General features: G+C 41.5%; 1 protein-coding gene across 3 annotated transcripts in view; it reads left to right on the forward strand.

Moving 5' to 3' along the window:
• DIP2B (disco interacting protein 2 homolog B) overlaps positions 1-21,560 on the forward strand; it is a 222,118-nt gene that overhangs the window by 94,755 nt on the left and 105,803 nt on the right. For all 3 annotated transcript variants that reach the window (XM_044226282.1, XM_044226280.1, XM_044226281.1), the window contains exon 2: positions 12,716-12,787. In XM_044226282.1, the coding sequence (XP_044082217.1) occupies positions 12,716-12,787 (72 nt within the window). The remainder of the gene's footprint in view (positions 1-12,715; positions 12,788-21,560) is intronic.

The following is a 21,560-nucleotide window of genomic DNA, read 5'->3' on the forward strand; positions in this document are numbered from 1 at the left end:
GTTTTACGGTTGAAATAATTGAAGCTTAGGGAGGTTAACTAGCTTTTTCAGACACAACTGGCTGACAACTAACTGGCAGAGCCCAGACTGTAGTCTCTCTCAGCTTCAGAGCACGTGCCTCCCACTCTTCTAGTGGCAACTCAGCGACTTGACTAAAACCCTTTCTTCCAGCCTTCCAGTCCTTCTCAGCAGAGAGCCTGAGGGAGGTCCCTTTCAGTAGTGATTAAGGCTTGGACCCTGGAGCCAGACTATCTGGTTTGAAGCTGGCTCTCTCAGTGTGACCTCGTGCTGGTCGCAGTCTCCCTGTGTCTCACTTTGTCACCGAAAACTCATTTCCTTTCTTAGAGAAAGAGATATTAAAGTCCTACAATATTTCCAGTCTTCCATGCATCTTGACAAACACAGAAAATGATAATATTTGTTCAGTCCAACGGGATGGAACAGGCTGTTTGCCTACTTGAGGTGACTGCCCCAGGGTTTCCAGATCCTGTAAGCTCTCTGCCTGGGGGACCCAAGGGCTGAGGATAAACATTTCCACACCTGTAGAGCACTCACAGATGGAAGACACATGCCGCATTCGCAGCATAGGTTGGGAAGCCCTGGAGCTAACCCATGAGGGAGCCCATGCCCCCAGCTCTGGATCTTATTCCTTCTAATTTCTTCAGGAATTTTCGTCTTTGTCAGTTACCTTGTCCCTTTGTTGTATTTGATCGTGTGCCTCCCCTGCTTAAAGGCCTTCAGTGGCTTTCTCTCTTATTTGGAGTAAAATCCTGAATCCTTCAAATGGTATCCAGAGCCCTGCAGGATCTGGGCTCCCACTGCCTCCAGAGCCCCATCTCATCTCCCCTTGCTGCATGGACCTGGCTTTCAGCTGTGCTCCCTGCCACCCAGACCCACCCCATTCACGGTCTTCACGGGGGATATGGAAGCATACCGCTGTGGGACCATAGTCCCCTGCCCCCAGCTCCTGTTTCATTTTCAAAATATTTAGACCTCTCTGTTTTTTTTAGGTCTCAGCTTAAATGTCACTTCCTCAGAGCAGCCTTCCCCAGCTGCCTAGACTAGTCTGGGACTGGGGCTTGAACCTGCCTGTAGTGGTCCAGAGCACTATGTCTGCCTCTGTCGGAGGTCTCTCAGCCCCCTGGACAGCCTCTTCATAAGCTCTTAGCCCACTTGTAATTTGCTCACTAATTACATGATTGCTTTTAGATGTCTCTATGCTGGAAGAGACTAGACTGTGAACTTCACGACCGTGATTAAGTTTCAGGGCCGTGTCTGCTCTTTTCTGTCTCATATCTCTAAAGTAGCACTTTGCAGGTAAGAAGATGTTAGTATTTATTGGTTGAGTCAGTGTTTCAACCTCTTTCTAATAGATCTCTCTCTGTAACATACAAATTTATCCTTCTTTAAAAAAAGCGGGGGGGGCTCCTGGGTGGCTCTGTGGGTTAATAAACCTTGCCTTCAGCTCAGGTCATAATCTCAGGGTCCAGGGATCGAGCCCAGCATCAGGCTCTCTCCTCAGCAGGGAGCCTGCTTCCCCCTCTCCCTCTGCCTGCCTCTCTGTCTACTTGTGATCTCTTTCCCTGTGTCAATAAATAAACAAAATCTTTTTAAGAAAATAGAAAAAGATTAAAAAAGACTCACTCCCCTTGACTCTGTAGCTTCCTGTAAGAGACTGCCCCGTATCTCATTCACTTTATAACAAAACATATTGTAAGAAAGACTCTATTACTCTCACTTCACCTCTTAGTCATTCTTCAGTATTATAAATATTTCTGTCTTCTTCCTTCACTGTTCCTTTCGGACTGTTCTTGTCTAGGGCCCTGTTGATCTAGCTCTCAAATCCAGCGGCTATTTCTCTGTCCTTACTTTACATCTGTGACAGTATGGTATTGGTCTTCTCCTTCTCTCTTTTCCTCTCCCTCCTCTCTTCTTCCTCCCTCCCTCAGTTCCCTGCATTCCCTCCTGGTCTCCTGGTGTCCCTGCTGTGCCCCCATATCTTCTAGTTTTCCTCTGCTCATTCTTTACACATTCGTTTTCTCCAAGATTCCTTTTCTGGCTGCTGTCTTTTCTCACACTGCATTCCTTCTGATGATATCATTCACACCCAAGCCTTCAGTTACCACCTCCTACGCTGATGCTGAACCATCTATATGTCTGTCCTAGAGCTCATCTATCTTATTGCCTACTGGATATCTTCCTTTGGCCCTGACTTGCCATACATAATAATGCCAGGCAAGTGGCATTCAGCAAACGTGGATTAGAAGCAGCCTTAGATGTAGAGCTCATTGGATCCTCATTCTTACAGATGTGGAAAGTGAGGCCCAGAGAAGTACAGTGGCTTGTCCAGGACCCGGAGAGCTGGTTTGGAGCAACTAGGGAAGAAAACACGTCTCCTGGCACCTGGAAACTGAGATCATAAATCTGTGTCATACACATAAAGATAATCTGTTTTCTGTCTCACTGGAAAAGCCCTTGCCATTGACCCAGAGGAGCTACTCATTTTGTGATCCACACACTGTAGCTGTGGCAGTGTTCCCCTTACTTACACTTTTCCCCCATGTGCCTTTGGTTTCCGGTATGAATTGGCTACCAACAGAATTCTTCATCTGTTTATAAATTTTTACTTATTTCTGCACCTGCAAGATGACATACTTAGACTTTGAGCAGTTGTTCATTTTTTCTATATCATGGATAAGGAATGCCTAACACGTGATCTGTTTACTTCAGATTCAGTGATTGGTGTGGTTGTTATTACTTATGCCTAGTTTTTTAAAAAAATTACTCTGATGGATACCAGAAGAAAGGCAGAGTGATAGTTTCCTGACTTCTCTGAGGAAACATAAAGATAAAAGTCGGGTAGAGAAGTTAGAAAAATATTACTTTTGTTTTTTAAACCCCCTTTTTCTGGGATATTTTTCCCCCTCGGCATTTGCAGTTTTAGCCCTAAATTGTCACAACACCCATAGTTAAATGCATGGGATCCTGTTTTGTGCACAGTGACACTATTTCATTTACATAAATTTACATATATTCATTTTAACTAATCTCTGCTCATTTCTGTTTTAGATGTTTGTACCTCCCCTTTGATGTCAGTTTTTCTTCTTTTAGACTGCTAGCCCCCAAAGTAACTAATTTTGTTGGCTCTTACTGCTAAAGATCTAGTACCCTGATGTGTCTTTAGAGACACGTAATGCAGTCACTCCTCTTTGTTGTTGTTGCTGTTAAAGAAAACCTAATCCCGAATTTTCTAGACCACCCTTTTAAGGCTAAAGCTATTGTTGGGATTTACGGGTAGGGCTGGGACTGGAGTGGTGTCAACTAAAACTAGTTGAATGTGTGCTCTGTGCCAGGGACTTGTGCATTTATTCTCCCATTTAAGACTCATCATAAGCACTCAAGGTAGGCGTTATTCTAGTTTCACCTATTATGAAACTGAGGCCGACTTGTTCAGGAACTTGTCATGGGGCCAGTAAATTGGCCAACTCGGGGTCCAAACCCAGACCTGCCTCATGCTAGAACCCATGCTTTTCCTACGGACCAGACCATATCAGGGATTCCTCCTGCTGTATTTCAACATCCAGGTCATTTGTATAGCAAATTTCTCATTTGCAGACATAGTTTTTCTAATGGACAGATGAACATACCTTTTGCATTAGATGGATTAATTGAGCCAGCTGCCTGCTCATGTAGTCAGGCTGAGTTCAGTTTCTCAGTGTGTTTCAAGTGTTTTACTCTGTTGCTTTTTATTTGTTTGAACTTGCTTGATGCCTTAGGTGAAATACCATCTGTAAGAAGTCATATATATTTGACCTAGAAAACAGAACTGTGCAGCCAAAACAATTCTATGATTTGAGTTTTGGAAGAAAGTAATCCGGGCTCATTCTCAAGTTCTTGATGTGGAAAATGTCTAGTTACTGTCCTAAATGAGGTGAGAGGACATCTACTGAGAATGGAAATTTGAATGTCTTAAAGTTAATTTCCTTGAAATTCTTTGGTAAGATTAGCAAATTTGAGTTAAAAGAAGACAATAGCTTTTATAGGCTGCCAGTTGAATACTTTTAGAACCACTGATTTTTGTTTTCAAAAGAAAAATTAGAGTAAAATAAAAATTATCGGGCCTCTGGGTGACTCAGTGGGTTAAGCTTCTGCCTTCAGCTCAGGTGGTGATTTCAGGGTCTTGGGATTGAGCCCATATCAGGCTCTTTGCTCTGCGGGGAGCCTGCTTCCCCACCCACCTCTCTGCCTACTTGAGATCTCTCTCTGTCGAATAAATAAATAAAATCTTAAAAGAAAAATTCTCATCTTCTTTCAGCAGATTGGAGTTTTTTTTTTTTTTTTAAGCAGATTGGAGTCTTTTAACAGAGATTGATTTCTTGCTAAGCTGAAAATATTGTAGCTTTCACTCTTCTCTCAACATAGAATTAATTCTACCTGTGTGTAGAAAGAAACTATAAGGAATTTTAAGAAACAGTTCAGGGTTTTTAATTCTTTAGAGTCCTGTTGGCCACTTTCAGTTCAGATATGGCAAGAAAAATAAGGAAAGACAAAGGCCAAATAAATGCCCTGTAGCTGGTTTAAGGCGTACGGCCATTGTTTTGTGTCACTGCAAACCTCTCCCACTCTTGCAGCTGAAGTGGTTAGGACTCTGTGTAAATAAAAACAGTGCTTTTAAGAAAAAAATACACATTTGTTGTGACTCTTTACCTCTAAAAGGAGGCTATTTGGAGGGTGGGTGGTTGGTGTATGTAATTCATTGAATAGAATTGTAAGGAGAACATGATAAAATTTAATAATAAAAATTGTTCTTGGTCTTCTAGCCAGCGTCTCCAGGATAGGATCCAAATCCTTTGTCTTTTTAAGTTTTGCAAAGATCTACCTCATTCACATGCTCAGCTATATTTTTGGCTCTTTGTCTATAGGTGTCTCTTTACATGTCTGGTGTATAAATGTCCATAACCCCAGTCCTAGTTCCCCATCTCCAGCAAGAGCCAACATGTACCACCTTTCTGGTCTCAGAGTTGTTAAGTAGAGGATAGAAGGAGTTATTAGATACAGGTATAGATTGGGAGATAATGACTCTAGAAGTTTTTCTTCTTAGTTTCTCATTTCTTTCCTTCATAATTACTCCTTAACAAAAAAGAAAGGCCACATTCTCTGTTAGCTGAATATTTAGTAATGTTGTATAATGACTTTTTGCTGATTGTTTTTTAACTGCAGTTGGACCCGGTTTCCACAGTTGGCTGTCTCATTTAAAAGATAATTAAAGAGACAATTCATGCAGGGTCCTGCTGGGGGGGGAGGTGGGGGTGGATTTTTAATGCTTCTGGAAAGTCATCTATATTTTGGAGTGAGTCAGAAAAATTGTTTATCTCATGTTGCTCATTTTATGAACAATAGGTTAGTTTTATGCTTTTATTTCATCTGATTTGGGGGCCACCTACAAATAAACAATGGACAAAGAACAATAAGAAAAGGCCAGAGACCCAGATTCTAGTCTTGCTGTGTATCTTTAAGCAAGCCCTTTATCTTTTTCACATCTCAGTTTCTTATTCTGTAGTAAAGATAATGTCTTTTCTGTTTATTGAAGAGGATTTTTAGGCAGATCAGATCAATCAATATCAGAGTATTTTAGAAGGGTGGAATGCTGGTTGTGTTATATGGAGGCATTTAATTAAGAAAGAAGTAAATTGATGACCCACGAGATGAGGCTCAGCCTTCAACTGCAAGTGTCTGGAGCATCCAGGTTGGGGCCCAACAGGAGTCTCCACAGTTAGCAGGGCCTCGGGGAGCAACAGTCAGGCTGCTGTCTATTCTTCAGAGACTGACTTTACAGCTTTTATATCCTTCCGTTGCTCCAAGTCTGCTGTCCTCGAACACAGCTGTGGGTTTGAGAACAGTCCTGTCATCCTTCAGCACCCAGCCTAAGAGTAACTTCTGTGAAGTCTTCCCAGTCTTTTGGAGGCCAGATTTGGAGCTTCTGTCTGTAAAATGAATATAGGGTAGAATTTAAGAGGAGGGGTCCCGGAGCCAGGATTGCCTGGGTTCAAATCCTCAACATAGCGCCGACTAGGCATGCCTGCCAGACAAGGAGCTTAGACTTGCTGTGGCTCAGTAGCCTCACCTATAAAATGGGACTGAACATCCCTTATAAGGGATGTTGCGAAGCTCTTGGAACAGAAACTGTTATATGTAGTAAGCCCTAGATGAGTTGTTACTTACTTATCTATTCTTGGAATATTATAATTCTTTTTTTATTACCATTATTTTTTTATTCCCTTAGAATTTTGTACATGATCTCTAGCGTAGCACTTGTCACTTTTATTTAGACCAGGAACTTCTTAAAGACATAGATGATACTGTTTTATTAACACTCTGCCTGTCATCCATTCATTGCTCAAAGATGTTTTTGTGACACCCCAAGTCCAGCAAACCGTTGCCACCCCTGACTGAATAGGTACGACTTGAAGGCAGAGCTGTAGTGGCACATACCTTTTTATTTCCACTGGAGCAGAAAGAGTTTATGGCTGGAACTGTAGTCCTTGCTCTCTATCTAGATTATACATATCTACCACTTGGTGACCCTCTGGAATTTCCCAAGCCCTGTGTTTATTTAGCACCTAATTGCTCAGGGTGCTTGTACAAGGTCATCTCTGAAAATTACTTGACGTTGCTCTGCTTCTCTCTGGGTGGTAGAATTCTAGAGGAATCCGCATATCCACACAGAGCTAGTCAGCAGCAGAGGAAAATGAGTAAACCGCTAAATGACTGCATCATTAGGACTTTATGTCCTGTTTCTGGTATTAGAATGAAAGGCCAGACTCCAGCCACAATGTCACCTGCTCTGTAAGGCTTTCCTTTCTCCACCCAGGCAGAGCTCACATTGCTTTCTCTGGGTTCTGGGCTGTATCTGCCATGCTTCTCTCCCATAGCGCTCAGTTACCAAGTATTCGCCATGTTGTTTGCCTTCCTTTTTCTCTCTTTGCGACATAGCTGCCCACCTCCACCCCTACCCCGAACTGGCAAGTAGGGTATGCCTCAGGCTTCGTTAGTACTGGTACTTTCTATAGCCCAGACCCCATTCCAAGTAGTCTCAGTCACCCTAAAAACTTAGCAAGATAGCTGTTATCATTACCCATTTTACAGACATGGAAACTGAGACTTATCGAGAGGAAGTGGCAAGGCTGTGCTCCAGAAGTAGTTCTTTCTAGCACTGACTCTTCAAGTGCTGACCACAGTGCCGTGCCTCCTCGTCTGTGTAAGTAGACTCTCAAAAGGCCGGCCAGTGTAGACGACTCTAACTCCTCTCACTGCTGACCTCTAAGAGGCTAGGGTTGGCCAGCACGCTCACACGCACCTCTTCCCAGCCCCCTCTTCACTCTGCTTAAAGGTGATTCCAGGGCTGCCTGTGCCAAGCTGCTTTCGTTGGTTCCAGGTAGGTGAGGAGGGAAATTGGGGTTCCACCGCATACATGGATCTTTCTATTTGTCTGGTTTTGGCTATTCAGTATATTGTGGCAATACCTAGGAACTGGACAGTCCTAAGTCATGTGGATCCCTGTATCTCCTTACAGGCTGGGAGCCTCCATGCCACTGGGGGCTGCAGACCCCCCTAAACGGCTGCTTTTCAAAGTCCCTCTGTGGGCGGAGAAATACGTTACCCTGTGGGAGGGGAAGGCTAATCCTTTATTTGTTTAGTTCTCAAAAAACTTGAACAACAGGTTTAACTTAGATCTGTGCCATTTTAATGCAGATTTTATACAGGTTGGGTTATGGCACTCCTTTTTGTTTTATATGCCAGATGACAAAAAAAAAAAATCTGTTCTAAGAATGCCTGTGGTATGACTGTCTGTGAACCCCCTTCCCGCTGTCCCTTGAGGCTGTATCTCACTCAGACAGCATTCTTCCCTTTTTCTCTTGTCCCCTCCTCACATGAAGTCAGAGTCACCCAGCACATTGCAGACATGATTCTCAAGACTCACTGCGGGGTGCCTGGGTGTCTCTGTTTGTTGGGCGTCTGCCTCTCGCTCAGGTCATGATCCCACGGTCTTGGGATCAAGTCTTGTGTCGGGCTCACTGCTCCTTGGGGAGTCTACTTCTCCCCCTCTTTCTGCGCCTCCCTTGCTTGTGTGTGTGCTTTCTCTGTCAAGTAAGTAAATGAATAAATAAATTCTTTAAAAATAAAGAAATAAAACTTAAAAAAAAAAAAAACCTCATTGGAAGACATTGATTAGAAATACAGGAGGTGGGTCTTAATCCAGACTTAAGGAATCAGAATCTTAACGGGAGGGGCCGGGAACTTAAAAAAATTTTTTTTTAAATTTATTTATTTCTTTTATTTTTTATTTTTTTTTAAATATCTTTATTTATTTATTTGACAGACAGAGATCACAAGTAGGCAGAGAGGCAGGCAGAGAGAGAAGGAGGGGAAGCAGGCTCCCTGCTGAGCAGAGACCCTGATGTGGGGCTCGATCCCAGGACCCTGGGATCATGACCTGAGCTGAAGGCAGAGGCTTTAACCCACTGAGCCACCCAGGTGCCCCTATCTATTTCTTTTAGAGAGAGAGCAGGGGGACAGGAAGAGGGAGAGAGAGAATCCTGAAACAGACTCCCTGATTAGCAGGGAATCTAACATGGGGCTCCATCCCAGGACCCAGAGATCATGCACTGAACCAAAACTAAGCGTCAGCTGCTTAACTGACTGAGCCACCCACATGCCCCAGGAATTTGTATTTTACAAGTTCCTCCGGTGATTCTCAAAAATTGGGTGTTTGGAAAATGTTGCTTTAGTGTAGCAAACACTGGTTGACTACTAGTGGTGAGAATGTAAGAGCGCAGTCTGTCAGGGGGCAGTGACAGAGATGGGGAATAACAAATTCAGTTAGGTGGGCTAACTAAAGTCCTTCAGTCTAGTCTTGCCCTCTGCCTAAGGGAAGCATTGATATCTGGAGCAGTTCCTGCAGCTTTTAATGCCCAGTGATCTTATGGACTACATTACCCCCTTCAGGCAGGCCAGGAGCCGTTTTTCTGGTCACCTTTGAGGTCTGGCTGTCCAGTTCCAGTAAACTTGGTTCCATATATTTCTTTCCCTGGGCCTTTCAGCTCTTGCTAACGTAAAGCCTCTCTTTCTCCTATTTCCTGTTTTCCACCCCAGTACACACGTCTCTGATTTGTTCTTCTCTCACTGCCTCCACCTTATTAATTAATTCAGTCACTCATTCAACAAGGGTCTATTGTGCCAGACTGTGGGTGGGCTACAGAGATGAACACGACACAGTCCCTGCTCTCAAGTGCGGGTTCTAGTGGGCACACAGATGTGGACACAAACACAGTACCAGTGATGTGCCAGGTGCTGTCCTGGTGTGTGCAGAGTTGAAGGGGTACTAAAGTAAGTGATGAAGGGGTGGCCAGTGTCACAGAGGAGGTGCTTTTTGAGCAGGGTCTTGTGGTCATAGAAAAGGGGGAGGACATTTTAAAGACTCATCGCCATAGTCCTTACATTCTCATTGCAGTTCATCTTCTAGGTCTCCTTAGGTGGGTTTGCTTTTTTATGGGTCTTATGGGGCTGATTGTCTTGGCTGAATTGGACTCCATTGGTTGACTTTTTTCAAAACCTGAGATGGTTAGTTGTTGATTCATGTCCAGGATACCAAGTCTACCAGTCTGTCCCACGATTAGTTACTGACAGTGAACGATTGAGACACTAAACCCTGAAGTAAGCTTAAAAAGACCTTTCACTTTATCAGATATGTTCTGAGCCGGCCGAAGTGGTCTTTTTGCCCTTCAGGGAGTGGGGTATGTGTGTACAGTGGAAGTGGGGAAACTTTTGAGTGGCAAACAGGACAGGAGAATGCTCTATTATTTCTTTTTGTAATAAGAGACTTGATTTCCTCTTTTTAAGAGGGGTTTTAACCCTTTTTTAAGAGGGGTTTCCTTGGTAGGCTACCACATCTCTTGTTTGTTGTGTGTATTATTGGAGATTACCTAAACTCTTCAGTTTCCTAATTCGACAAGGTTTGATTTCTTTTTCCAAAAAAATGCACGGTAGGTTTCTCTTCTTTCACTAAAGAAGCCGAGATGAAGGGCCACTGTGATTCAGTTTGGGCAATCTAGTAAGTAATTGTGATTGTAGTTTTAAATATTGCTTCTTGAAATAATGGATATTCTTTGTAGAAAAATGAGAAAATGCAGATAGCAAAAAGGAAAAGAAGCTAAAATGAATCTATAACCTTGCAAGCCATAGCTAGCCACTGTTAATATTTTGGTGTATAAAACTCCAGATTTTCTCTGTGCGTGTGTGTGTCTGTGTGTGTGTGTGTGTGTGTAAAAGTAGTTATTCCAGAAATTAAATATACTATGTAAACTGTTAAGTGTCTTGCGTTTTTCCCTGTTTTATATATGTATTTATAAATCTGTGTAGGTATATATGTATATATATGCATATATATACACACATACTGTGACCATCTTACTGTTTACAAATACATATCTATAAAACCATTCATTCTTAATTGAAAGAAATCTTTATTTTTGAGATTATGCAAATCATCTAGTCTTTTTAAAATCAAACTCTGTTCAAGTATATAAAACAAGTGAAACCCCTCATAATTCCATTTCCCAAGGGTATACATTAATTTAATGTTTATATACATTATATTCCAGACTATTTTCTGTATATATGGAAACCTACCTATTTGTTTTTTACAAAATTAGATCTGTAATACCTACTGTTCTGCAACTTGCCTTTTACCCTTTGTATATTTTAGACATCTTCCTGTGCCAGTATATTTGGAATACCAGCCCATTATTAGGTAGACCCAGGGTTTCTTATCCTTAACACTTTTGCCATTTTGGCCTGGATAGTTCTTCATCATGTCCGGTGCATGTCCGGAGACTTAGAGGCATCCCTGGCCTCTGTCCCTGAGATGCCAGTAGTACCCCTTCTTCTCGTTGTGATAAAAATATCTCCAGACGTTGTCAGGTGTCCCATTAGGAACAAAATCACTCTCAGTTGAAAGCCATTGACATAGATGCTCTATAATGTAAGTATCTAGACCCCTCCCAGTTTTTTTATTTCAAAAAATAGGTCGGGCAATATTCTTATTTGATTTTTGTGCACCATTGTGAATATTGTCATTGAATAAATTCCTAAAAATGCAGCTGCTGAATCAAAACTTTGTTAGAAATTACCAAATGACTTCAAAGAGATTGTATCAGTTTATTTTTCAGCTATATCCTCATGATTCCAAAATCCTCTCTCTTTCCTGAGTTCTAGATACACATATCCAGCTGTTGGATGACATGTCCTTTTGTGTGTCTCATGAGCTTTTCCTAAACTCAGCTTCTTCAGCCCACTGAACTTGCATTTCTTACTGTATTTCTCTGTCATGGAATAGCACCACCATCTGCCAGAAACCCTCTCACCCGTACCCATCTAGTCACCAGATCCTGTCCAGTATTTCTCCCAAATGTGTCTCTTAATCCGTTCATTTCTTCCCATCCCTTCTACCACTGTCTTTAATTCAGGCTACTGCTAACTTGCCCAGATCACTGTAGTAGCTGGGGTAACAGGTCTGGCCTCTACTCTTGGTCCCATTCTCCTCAGGAGGAGTGAACTAACTTGCTGAACTCTACAGTCCTAGAGGGTGCCTTCCCTACTTAAGCCGCTCAGTGAGTACTGCTACCTCCCCACTATCTACTCCATCAGTCCCCTGCTGAGGCTAACAGCAACCAACGACAATCACTGCCCTTGGTTTCAAGTCTCTGTGTTGTAAATTTTAGTATATAAATTGCTTTTTATACTAGATTTTGACTTTAAAATAAAGTTTTCTCTGAATTTAAAAAAAAAATTCTTTTTTTAGAAAACAATGCTCTATCATATCAACTCACAACATATATTTATCCCCCCAGCTTTGAATTACTCATTTTCCCTTGAATGCACATTTGTTCTCCTGTGTTTCCTGTTCCTTTTCACCCTGCTCTCTGCCCATTCATTTGCTACCTTTTCTTTAGTACCTAGCATAGTTCTTGGCACTTCCACCACATTTTTTTCTTCTGTAAATCAGCTCATTCTTGTTGCATTTGTTGCATGTATACTTGTCCTTTGTGTATACTTTTTTAGAAATTTAACCTTGTAAGACATCCAGGTACATAAATAATACAAACCAGTGAACCAAAGGGAGAGAATACGGGAATTCCAACCCTGGTTCAAGCATAGGTACTAGGATGCAGAAAGGCCTATGGATATCCCATCCCAGTGCCTGAACCTTGACTTCTCCCCTGAACTAGATTTTTTATTTTATGTGGTTCCAGATAGCAATAGAGCTGAGTACCTCCTGTATCAGTTGTATTCATGTGGTCAGACTGAAACTTCAGAGAGACCATTTGTCTGCCAGCCTTGCAGCATTCCTTTTGGTCTGTCGTAAATACCAGGGAAACGAGGGGTGCCTAGGAACTCGGGAATCTCTGACATGGTATGCAGCATATTGCTCTGCTAGACTGGTGTGGAGAGAAGCCCTACAATTTTCCACAAGAAGTCAGCTCCAAGACGGTGGGAAATCACACATAGCAAAATCCTTGGCAAAGAACTATACATTTTTTTCCCTCTACTCTCTATGTGGTAATTCTGTAACACTCTGTAATTAATTTTATTTTTACAGTGAACAACCACAGAGTAAGAATAATGCATAACCTATTTCTGTTTCTTGCTATTTTAGGGGACATCACACAGAAGGGATACGAAAAGAAAAGGTCAAAACTCCTGTCTCCCTACATCCCGCAGACACAAGGTAGGCAATGAGAAGTGGTTTAAACCTTTTCAGTATTTTTACCCCAAAGAATGCTATCTTAACAGAAGATCTGTCTTTTGTTGGTTCCTGTTTTTTCCCTCCCTTTCTCGCCATGAGGGAGAGAAAAACGGAAGGAAAGAAAGGAGGAAATGAATCTTAATTGAACATCTGCTGTGTGCTAGGCACTTTTAAAATACCTAAGTCATCAAATCATTTACACAGAGCTTGGGTGGTAGCGTGTATGTGCATAGCTGACATGATTCAATGGCAGAAAATTCCAGGTCACGGAAAAACCACATCTTGCCTGAGCACAAACTGGAGGAGAGGAGCAAGGGCAGCAAAGATAAAAAGGAAGGACAGATTAAGTATTGCAGGGAAGCTCAAGGATTGCAATACTTGAGGATATGGGGGTAAGAACCCTAATAAACTTCTCTGTTGATTCCCTTATTCCTTCTGCAAAGAGATGGTAGGTTCTTTATATGTCAGAAAGTCCTGAGTCATGGTGTGCTTAATTCCAGAGAGCTTGCTGTAACCTTTGCCTATAGGCAAGGCTGTCTGTCTCTAAGTCATATTTTTTTAAAGTTACTCAGATTTGAGGATTTCCTTTGATAATCTATTTCTGCTTTAATCACTTCTACTATAAAGAATTTTTTCTTTATTTCTAATTTCTCCTTTGTAGTCAAAGTCCCATTTCCTCAAGCCTCTTCTTTGGGGAGCTAATTGCTTTTATTTCTGGGTTATAAATACCTTGAGGACTTGGTTTTCCCCACTGTTCTAACATTAAGCCTTGCACAGGGTATATGGTCTGTAAATACTGAATGAATAATAGAATAAGAAAATGAATAGTGGTGACATATCAATATATTTCACTGAGGTCCTCATTTTATTTCCTACTTTATTCTTGGAAATTCCTCCCTACAAAAACTAGTAGGTCAGTGCAGTGACAGCCAATTTAAAATATCTTAATGAACAGATAGATGTCAAAAGGACTTGAGAAAGAAGAGGTAGAAATTGGGCCAGTGACAGCTAATGAAAAGCCAGCATTTGCTGAGCAAGGCATGACAGAGAAGAGGAGTACTCTGGCTGCTTAAATGTGGATCTGGCTCATGCCTCTGTAGGGTCAGGGATTTACTTTATTGACTTTGTGCAAAAGCAGTTGGATCCTGAGATAATAACTCAATAAGAAATAGAACCAAGAAATAGGACTCAATATAAAAAAGGACTATGTTTTGTTAATCTTTAGTCAGGCTACACAGATGCCAAATCATGTTCAAAAATCAGTTTATCGGGGCACCCAGGTAGCTTAGTCGGGTTAAATGTCTTCTGCCTTCGGCTCAAGTCATAGTTCCTGGATCCTGGGATCGCCCCACATCGTGCTCCCTGCTCAACAGGTAGTCTGTTTTTCCCTCTTCCTCTGCACCTCTTCCATTTTCATGCTTTCTCTTTCTCAAATAAATAAAATATTTTTTAAAAAAGGGTTCAACAAAATCAAAAGCTTATTCTTCCTCTCATCCCATGCTCTCTCTGTCTCTCAAATAAATAAAACCTTTTTTTTTAAAAAAAAAAAAAAAAGGTTTTATTTATTTGAGAAAGAGAGACAGCATGGGATGAGAGGAAGGGCAGAACCAGAGGGAGAAGCAGACTCTCCCCTGCCTCAGAGAGCCTGATGCAGGGCTCCATCCCAGAGGCCTGAGATCATGACCTTAGCCAAAGCCAGATGCTTAACTGACTGAACCTCCCAGGCACCCAAATAAATAAAATCTTAAAACAAAAAACAAAAACAAAAACAAAAACAGTTTATCAGTTAACTATGAGAAACCATTGAGACATACTCAAGTCTATGTGATCAGCTCATTCTTGCCCCATGGATAGGCCTACAGGGGGAGCCAAATCACAAACGGAAATTCATTCACTGAGTGCAAATCAGACGTTTAACTGCAGTAGGTCAAGAGAAGGGATTATAGCCTTCTCACAGTAGGAAGGGTCTTGCAGATGACCTCATGGGGAGAATAGGAGCCATTTAAGAGTAGCTCCTTCACCTTCCGGCTACCAAACTTGAGACTTACCACATCCATGCCCATCATGTTTACGTCGTTCCTTCTGGTTTTTAAAAAGGTAATCTGTTTCCCTTATCCAAGGCCAGTCATTCCACCTGTGCTTTGGATCCTGTTCCCTCTTCACTTTTCAGAAACTTTATATTATCATCCAAAGGCAGGACAGTGGAAGTAGGCCAGCCCTGGTAGAGGCAGTAAGGGGTGCAGTATCTGTAACAATTAAAAAAGCAATAATAGGAGGCGCCTGAGTGGCTCAGTCAATTAAACGTCTGCCTTCGGCTCAGGTCATGATCCCAGAGTTCTGAGATGGAGCCCCGCATCAGGCTTCCTGCTCATCCCTCTCCCTCCACCACTCCCCCTGCTTGTGCATGCAGTCTCTCTCCCTGTCAAATAAATAAGATCTTTAAAAAAAACAAAAAACAATAATAAAGCCAACAAAAAGTTGGCCTGCTTTTATTATCCTAGCTAGCAATTCCAAAGACTGTAAATAAGACGCTCCCCGTGCTGATGGAGACAGCTGCCCCATCCCTTAAGTGTGCCATTGCTATTGCTGTCAGTTCCCGTCTCTCTTGTACGCTTGCTCTGTCCCTCTCACCCAGATTATTCCCTCAGCAGTCCATCATGCCTGTTAACTGCTCTGTTAAAAAAAATCCTCCCTTGTCAGCCTCTTCCATCTTAACTCTGTCTGCTTCCCCTTTATCATCAAACTGCTCTAAGCCGTCTCTATTTTGTCATCTCCACTCACTTCTCAGCCAGTTCCAGTCCCTTCAAGAACTATTTTAAGTGACATCACAGAAGTTGCCACTCTAACCTCTTGAAACACTCCTTTTGAAACTCTCTCTTCGTTTTCTTACTCTCCTCCTTCTGTTGCCTCCTAGTCATCCTTGCAGGCTCATTCTCCTCTGTTAAGTGTTGGAGTTCTCAAGACAAGGCCCCAGGCCCTCTTGATGTCGCACTCTATAGCAGTAACTCACACATGGCAGCCTGCATCGTGGTCACTGGAGGGCTTGTTGGTATACAAATTGAAAGACCTCATTCTCAGGGTTTCTGATTCAAGAAGTCCAGGGAGGGTACTGGGAATTTGTGTTTCTGTTAAACCTCCAGGTGAAGTTGAGGTTACTGATCCAGACACCACACGTTGAGAACCAGTGCTGTATCGCCCACAGCATTTCAGCCATACCTGTGGCTTTAATTATCGTTTAGAAACAGCTAAATCCAAAATATGTATCTTCACCTCAAATCTGTCCTAAGCTCCTGACTCGTAGATCCAACTGCGCACTTAAGATTTCCATTTACATAACTTAACAGAGCCTCCTTTTCAACATATCTGTTAAATCAGTGACTTCCATACACCGTCCCTACCACCACTGCCAACATGTACACATGCAAAACAAAAAATTAAAACAAAATCCAGCTATAGTGACATCAGCCTGCTCTTGTGTTTTTCTTCTAGTTTTCTCCTTCTGAGTAAATTGAACCCACACCTGAAAACCCAATGCATATAGAGTCTTAAAAAACATCCGCAGCATGTCCTCCATTCCCCATCTCTTGTCTTTCACCAAGTTCTGTCAGTTTTCTTTTTCTTCACTTTTGGCAAGTTTAATTTTTTTCTAGGAAATCATGTATTTTGTATACATTTTCAAATTTACTAAGTTACTCGCAATGTTCCCTTTCTTTTTAAAGCCTCTGCTTGTTTACGTTGTCTACTTGTAACTCTTTTTTTCTCTTGATGACCTTCTCAGAAGTTTGTCTTATCAAAGAATAAGCTTTTGGGAGCCTGAGTGGCTCAGTGGGTTGAGGCCTCTGTCTTTGGCTCGGGTCATGATCCCAGGGTCCTGGGATCGAGCCCCGCATCGGGGTTCTCTGCTCAGCAGGAAGCCTGTTTCCCTTCCTCTCTCTGCCTTCCTCTCTGCCTACCTGTGATCTCTGTCTGTCAAATAAATAAATAAAATCTTTAAAAAAAAAAAAAAAAGAGGGGCACCTGGGTGGCTCAGTGGGTTAAGCCGCTGCCTTCGGCTCGGGTCATGATCTCGGGGTCCTGGGATCGAGTCCCGCATCGGGCTCTCTGCTCAGCAGGGAGCCTGCTTCCCTCCCTCTCTCTACCTGCCTCTCCATCTACTTGTGATTTCTCTCTGTCAAATAAATAAATAAAATATTAAAAAAAAAAAGAATAAGCTTTTGATTTTGTTGAAGCCCCCCCCCCTTTTTAAAAGATTTATTTATTTGAGAGAGAGAGCATAGGAGGGAGGGGGCAAGGGGAGAGGGAGAGAGAGTCTCAGGCAGACTCTGTGCTCAGCACGGAGCTGGATATGGGGCTTGACTGGAGGCTTGTTTTACGATCCTGAGCTGATTCTGAATTGAAACCAGAGTCCAGTGCCCAACCATCTACACAGCCAGGCACCCCATTTGTTGAGCCCCCCCCCCTTTTTAAAAGATTTTATTTACTTATTTGACAGAGAAAGATACCACAAGTAGGCAGAGAGGCAGGCAGAGAGAGGGGAAAGCAGGCTCTCTGCTCAGCAGGGAGCGATCCCAGGACCCTGAGATTATGACCCGAGCTGAAGGTAGAGGCTCAACCCACCGAGCCACCCAGGTGGTTGAACCTTTTTAAGTATGTCTTTATTTTCTGCTTTATTATTTTCAGTTTCTATGTGTATTTCCTTCCTTAAACTCTTTGTTTAGTCTTTTGTATTCTTTCTAAATTTTCTGAGTTGGATGCTTCGATTTTCTTCTGCCTTCTTTCTTGAGATCAGTGTTCCTTAATTTCACTGTGGTCAGAAAACATGTCTGACAAAATCAAGTCTTTGTTATTTGTTAAGATGTGGCTAGGATTTGGTAAATTTCTGTAACTCATCTGTGTGTGTTTTATTTCTTGAATGGATGATTTGGCCCATTAATCAAAGAAGTTAATTGTGTTTTTCAGATCTTTTCTATTCTTGGTAACGTCTTGACTATTTGATCTATTATTTCTAATAGAAATATATTTAAAAAATCTTTACCGTGACCATGTGTTTATCAGTTTTCCTTGAAGTTCTGTCAAGTTTTATTTTATATGTTTCAAAGTAATATTACTAGGAACAAGATAAGGATGCCCACTCCCACCACTTTTATTCATCGTAATACTGGAAGTCCTAGCCACAGCAGTTAGACAACATAAAGAAATAAAAGGAGGGGCGCCTGGGTGGCTCAGTTGGTTGGGCGTCTGCCTTCGGCTCAGGTCATGATCCTGGGGTTCTGGGGTCGGGCCCCACATCGAGCTCCCTGCTTAACCTGGAGCCTGCTTCTCCCTCTCCCTCTGCCTGCCACTCTGTCTACTTGTATACTCTCTATCTCTCGGTCAAATAAAGAAATAAAATCTTCAAAAAGAAAAAAAAAGACAAGAAATAAAAGCAATCCAAATTGGTAAGGAAGAAGTAAAACTCACTGCTCACAGATGACATGATACTATAGAAAACCCTCAAGACTCCTCCAAAAAACTACTAGAACCGATAAATGAGTATGATACAAAATCAGTGTATATAAATCTGTTGCATTTCTATACACTAATAATGGAGCAGCAGAAAGTGAAATTAGGAATCCCTTTTTTTTTTTAAGATTTTATTTATTTGACAGACAGAGATCACAAGTAGGCAGAGAGGCAGGCAGAGAGAGAGGAAGAGGTAGGCTCCCTGCTGAGCAGAGAGCCCGTTGGGCTCGATCCCAGCGTCATGGGATCATGACCTGAGCCGAAGGCAGAGGCTTTAACCCACTGAGCCACCCAGGCACCCCAGGAGTCCCATTTATAAGTGCACAAAACCAATGAAATATCTAGGAATAAACTTAACCAAAGAGGTAAAAGTACTCTGAAAACTATAAAACTGATGAAAGAAATTCAAGATGATACAAAGAAATGGAAAGCTACTCCATGCTTATGGGCCAGAAGAGCAAATTTTGTTAAAACAATCTACAGATTCAGTGGAACCCCAATTAAAAATACCAACAGCATTTTTTACAGCACTAGAAAACAGTCCCAAAATTTGTTTGGAACCACAGAAGACCTTGATTAGCCAAAGAAATCTCGAAAAAGAGAAACTGTGGAAGTATCACAATTCAGATTTCAAGTTATATTACAAAGCGGTAGTAATTAAGACGGTATGGTACTGGCATAAAATTAGACACATAGATCAAAGGAATGGAATAGAAAACCCAGAAATAAACCCTCAATTATATGGTCAATTAATCTTCAACACATGAGAACTGAAAATACGATTTGAAAAGATCTTCTTTGGAAAAAGTCTCTTCAACAGTGGTGTTGGGAAAACTGGACAGCAACATGCAAAAGAATGAAATTGGACCATTTTCTTTCACCATACCTAGAAATAAATTCAAAATGGATTGAAGAGGTAAATGTGAGCTGAAACCATAAAAAATCCTCGAAGAGAACACAGACAGTAATCTCTCTGACTTTGGCCATAGCAACATTTTTCTAGATATGTCTCCTGAGGCAAGTTAAATAAAAGCAAAAATGAACTATTGTGATTATATAAAAATAAAAAGGTTTTGCCCAGTGAAGGAAATGGTAGTCTTCTGAATGGGAGAAAATATCTGTAAATGACCTGATAAAGGTTTAGTATCCAAAATATATGAAAAACTGCTCTATCTCAATACCAAAACCCAAATAATCCAATTAAAAATGGGCAGAAGACGTGAAAAGGCATTTTTCCAAAGAAGACATCCAGATGGCTGGCAGACACATGAAGAGATGCTCAACATCACCACCCATCAACAGGGAAATGCAAATCAAAAAACTACAGTGAGCTATAACCTCACACCTGTCAGAATGGCTAAAATCAAAACCAAAGGAAATAACAGGCATTGGTGAGGTTGTGGAGAAAAAGGAACACTCTTGCACTTTGGTGGGAATGCAAACTGTGGCAGCCATGGTGAAAGACAGTATGAGGGTTCCGCAAAAATTAAAAGGGGAACTACCCTAGGATCCAGGAATTGCACTCCTGGGTATTTACCCAAAATATACAAAAACACTAACTCAAAAGGATACATGCACTCCTATGCTTATTGCAGCATTATTTACAATAGCCAAACTTTGGAAGTAGCCCAAGTGTCCAGCGATAGATGAATGGATATAGAAGAGGTGGTATGTATACACAAAGGAATATTATTCAGCTATAAAAAGAATGAAAACTTGCCATTTGCAACAACATGGATGGAGCTAGAGAGTATACTGCTAAGTGAAATAAGTCAGAGAAAGACCAATACCATATGATCTCACTTGTGTGGAATTTAAGAAAGAAAACAAATGAGCAGAGATTTAAAAAAGAGAGAGAGAGACACACACACACAAAGCAAGAAACAGGTTTTTAACTATAGAGAACAAACTGATGGTTACCAGAGGGGTGGTGGATGGGGGGTTGGGAGAAACAACGGATATGGATTAAAAAGAACACACTTATTATGAGGAAAAAAGTAAGATAAAATTATAAAATACAGTAAAATATAAATAAATAAGTTTAAAAAGTAAAAAAACAAAATGATGTTAGGGGCTCTTTGCTCAGCAGGGAGCCTGCTTCCTCCTCTCTCTCTGCCTGCCTCTCTGCCTACTTGTGATCTCTCTCTCTCTGTGTCAAATAAATAAATAAATAAATAAATAAAGAGAGACTCTGGTAACCCAGAGACTTTCCCCAAACTTGGATTTCTTTTGTGATGGCTGCTTATTTTGCTAGAGGGTATTTGCTCACCCGTATTCCAGTCTGTATCCACATGCTGCCTTTGCCTGCGGCTCCACACCCCTTTCATCACTGTTCTTTTCCATTCAGTCCTGCATTTGAGATTGTATATGCCTGTATACGACCAAAAAACCCCCTGTGTTGTATGCTGTCTCTCTGAAGCCTCTGATAACCCCTCTTGTGGATAGTCTGTGACCCTGTTTTTCTTTCTTTCTTTCTTTCTCTCTTTCTCTGTCTCTTTTTTTTTTATTTTTATTTTAATCACCTAGTGTTCTCGTCAGGACAAGTGCACTCCTTAATCCCCGTCACCTATTTCACTTCCCGCCCCCACATCCCATCTGGTAACCATCTAACCATCAGTTTACGACCTTGTTTTTCTTAATGACCATGCGTAAGTATGAAAATTGAGAGGCTTTTTTTTTTAATTTTTTGCATAAAACTTGCATAGCTTGGGGCACCTGGGTGGCTCAGTGGGTTAAGCTTCTGCCTTCGGCTCAGGTTGTAATCTCAGGGTCCTGGGATCCAGCCATCCATAGGGCTCTCTGCTCAGTGGGGAGCCTACTTCCCCCTCTCTGTCTCCTTGTGACTCTCCCCCTGTCAAATCAATAAAATCTTAAAAAAAAAAATAAAAAAAACTTGTATAGCTTGAAGATACACAAATAAGCAGGCCTTTCAGATTAACATTTGACCATGTGCTTTAAAATTGGTATCTCTCCACTTTTGTCTTTGTTTTTCCCAGTCGCTCACTATCATTGATGGAGCTGAGGAGACAGACAAGATCTTAATTACTTATTTTAGACAAAACTGTGGGTGTGCATACAATGAGACCCAGAGCTGGTTACTACAAGAGATACAAGATGAGTTAAGACTAGACTCTGACCTCAAGTTATTTATACTGTATAGGAGAGATAAGACAGGTATACAAATGAGGATTGTAAAAAAAAGCTTAGTAAACTAAGCATTGTAAGAGAGTTCTCAACAACAAACTGTGGAAAT

The sequence above is a fragment of the Neovison vison genome, chromosome 12 (assembly GCF_020171115.1).
Source record: "Neovison vison isolate M4711 chromosome 12, ASM_NN_V1, whole genome shotgun sequence".
In the NCBI taxonomy this organism is placed as follows: domain Eukaryota; kingdom Metazoa; phylum Chordata; class Mammalia; order Carnivora; family Mustelidae; genus Neogale; species Neogale vison.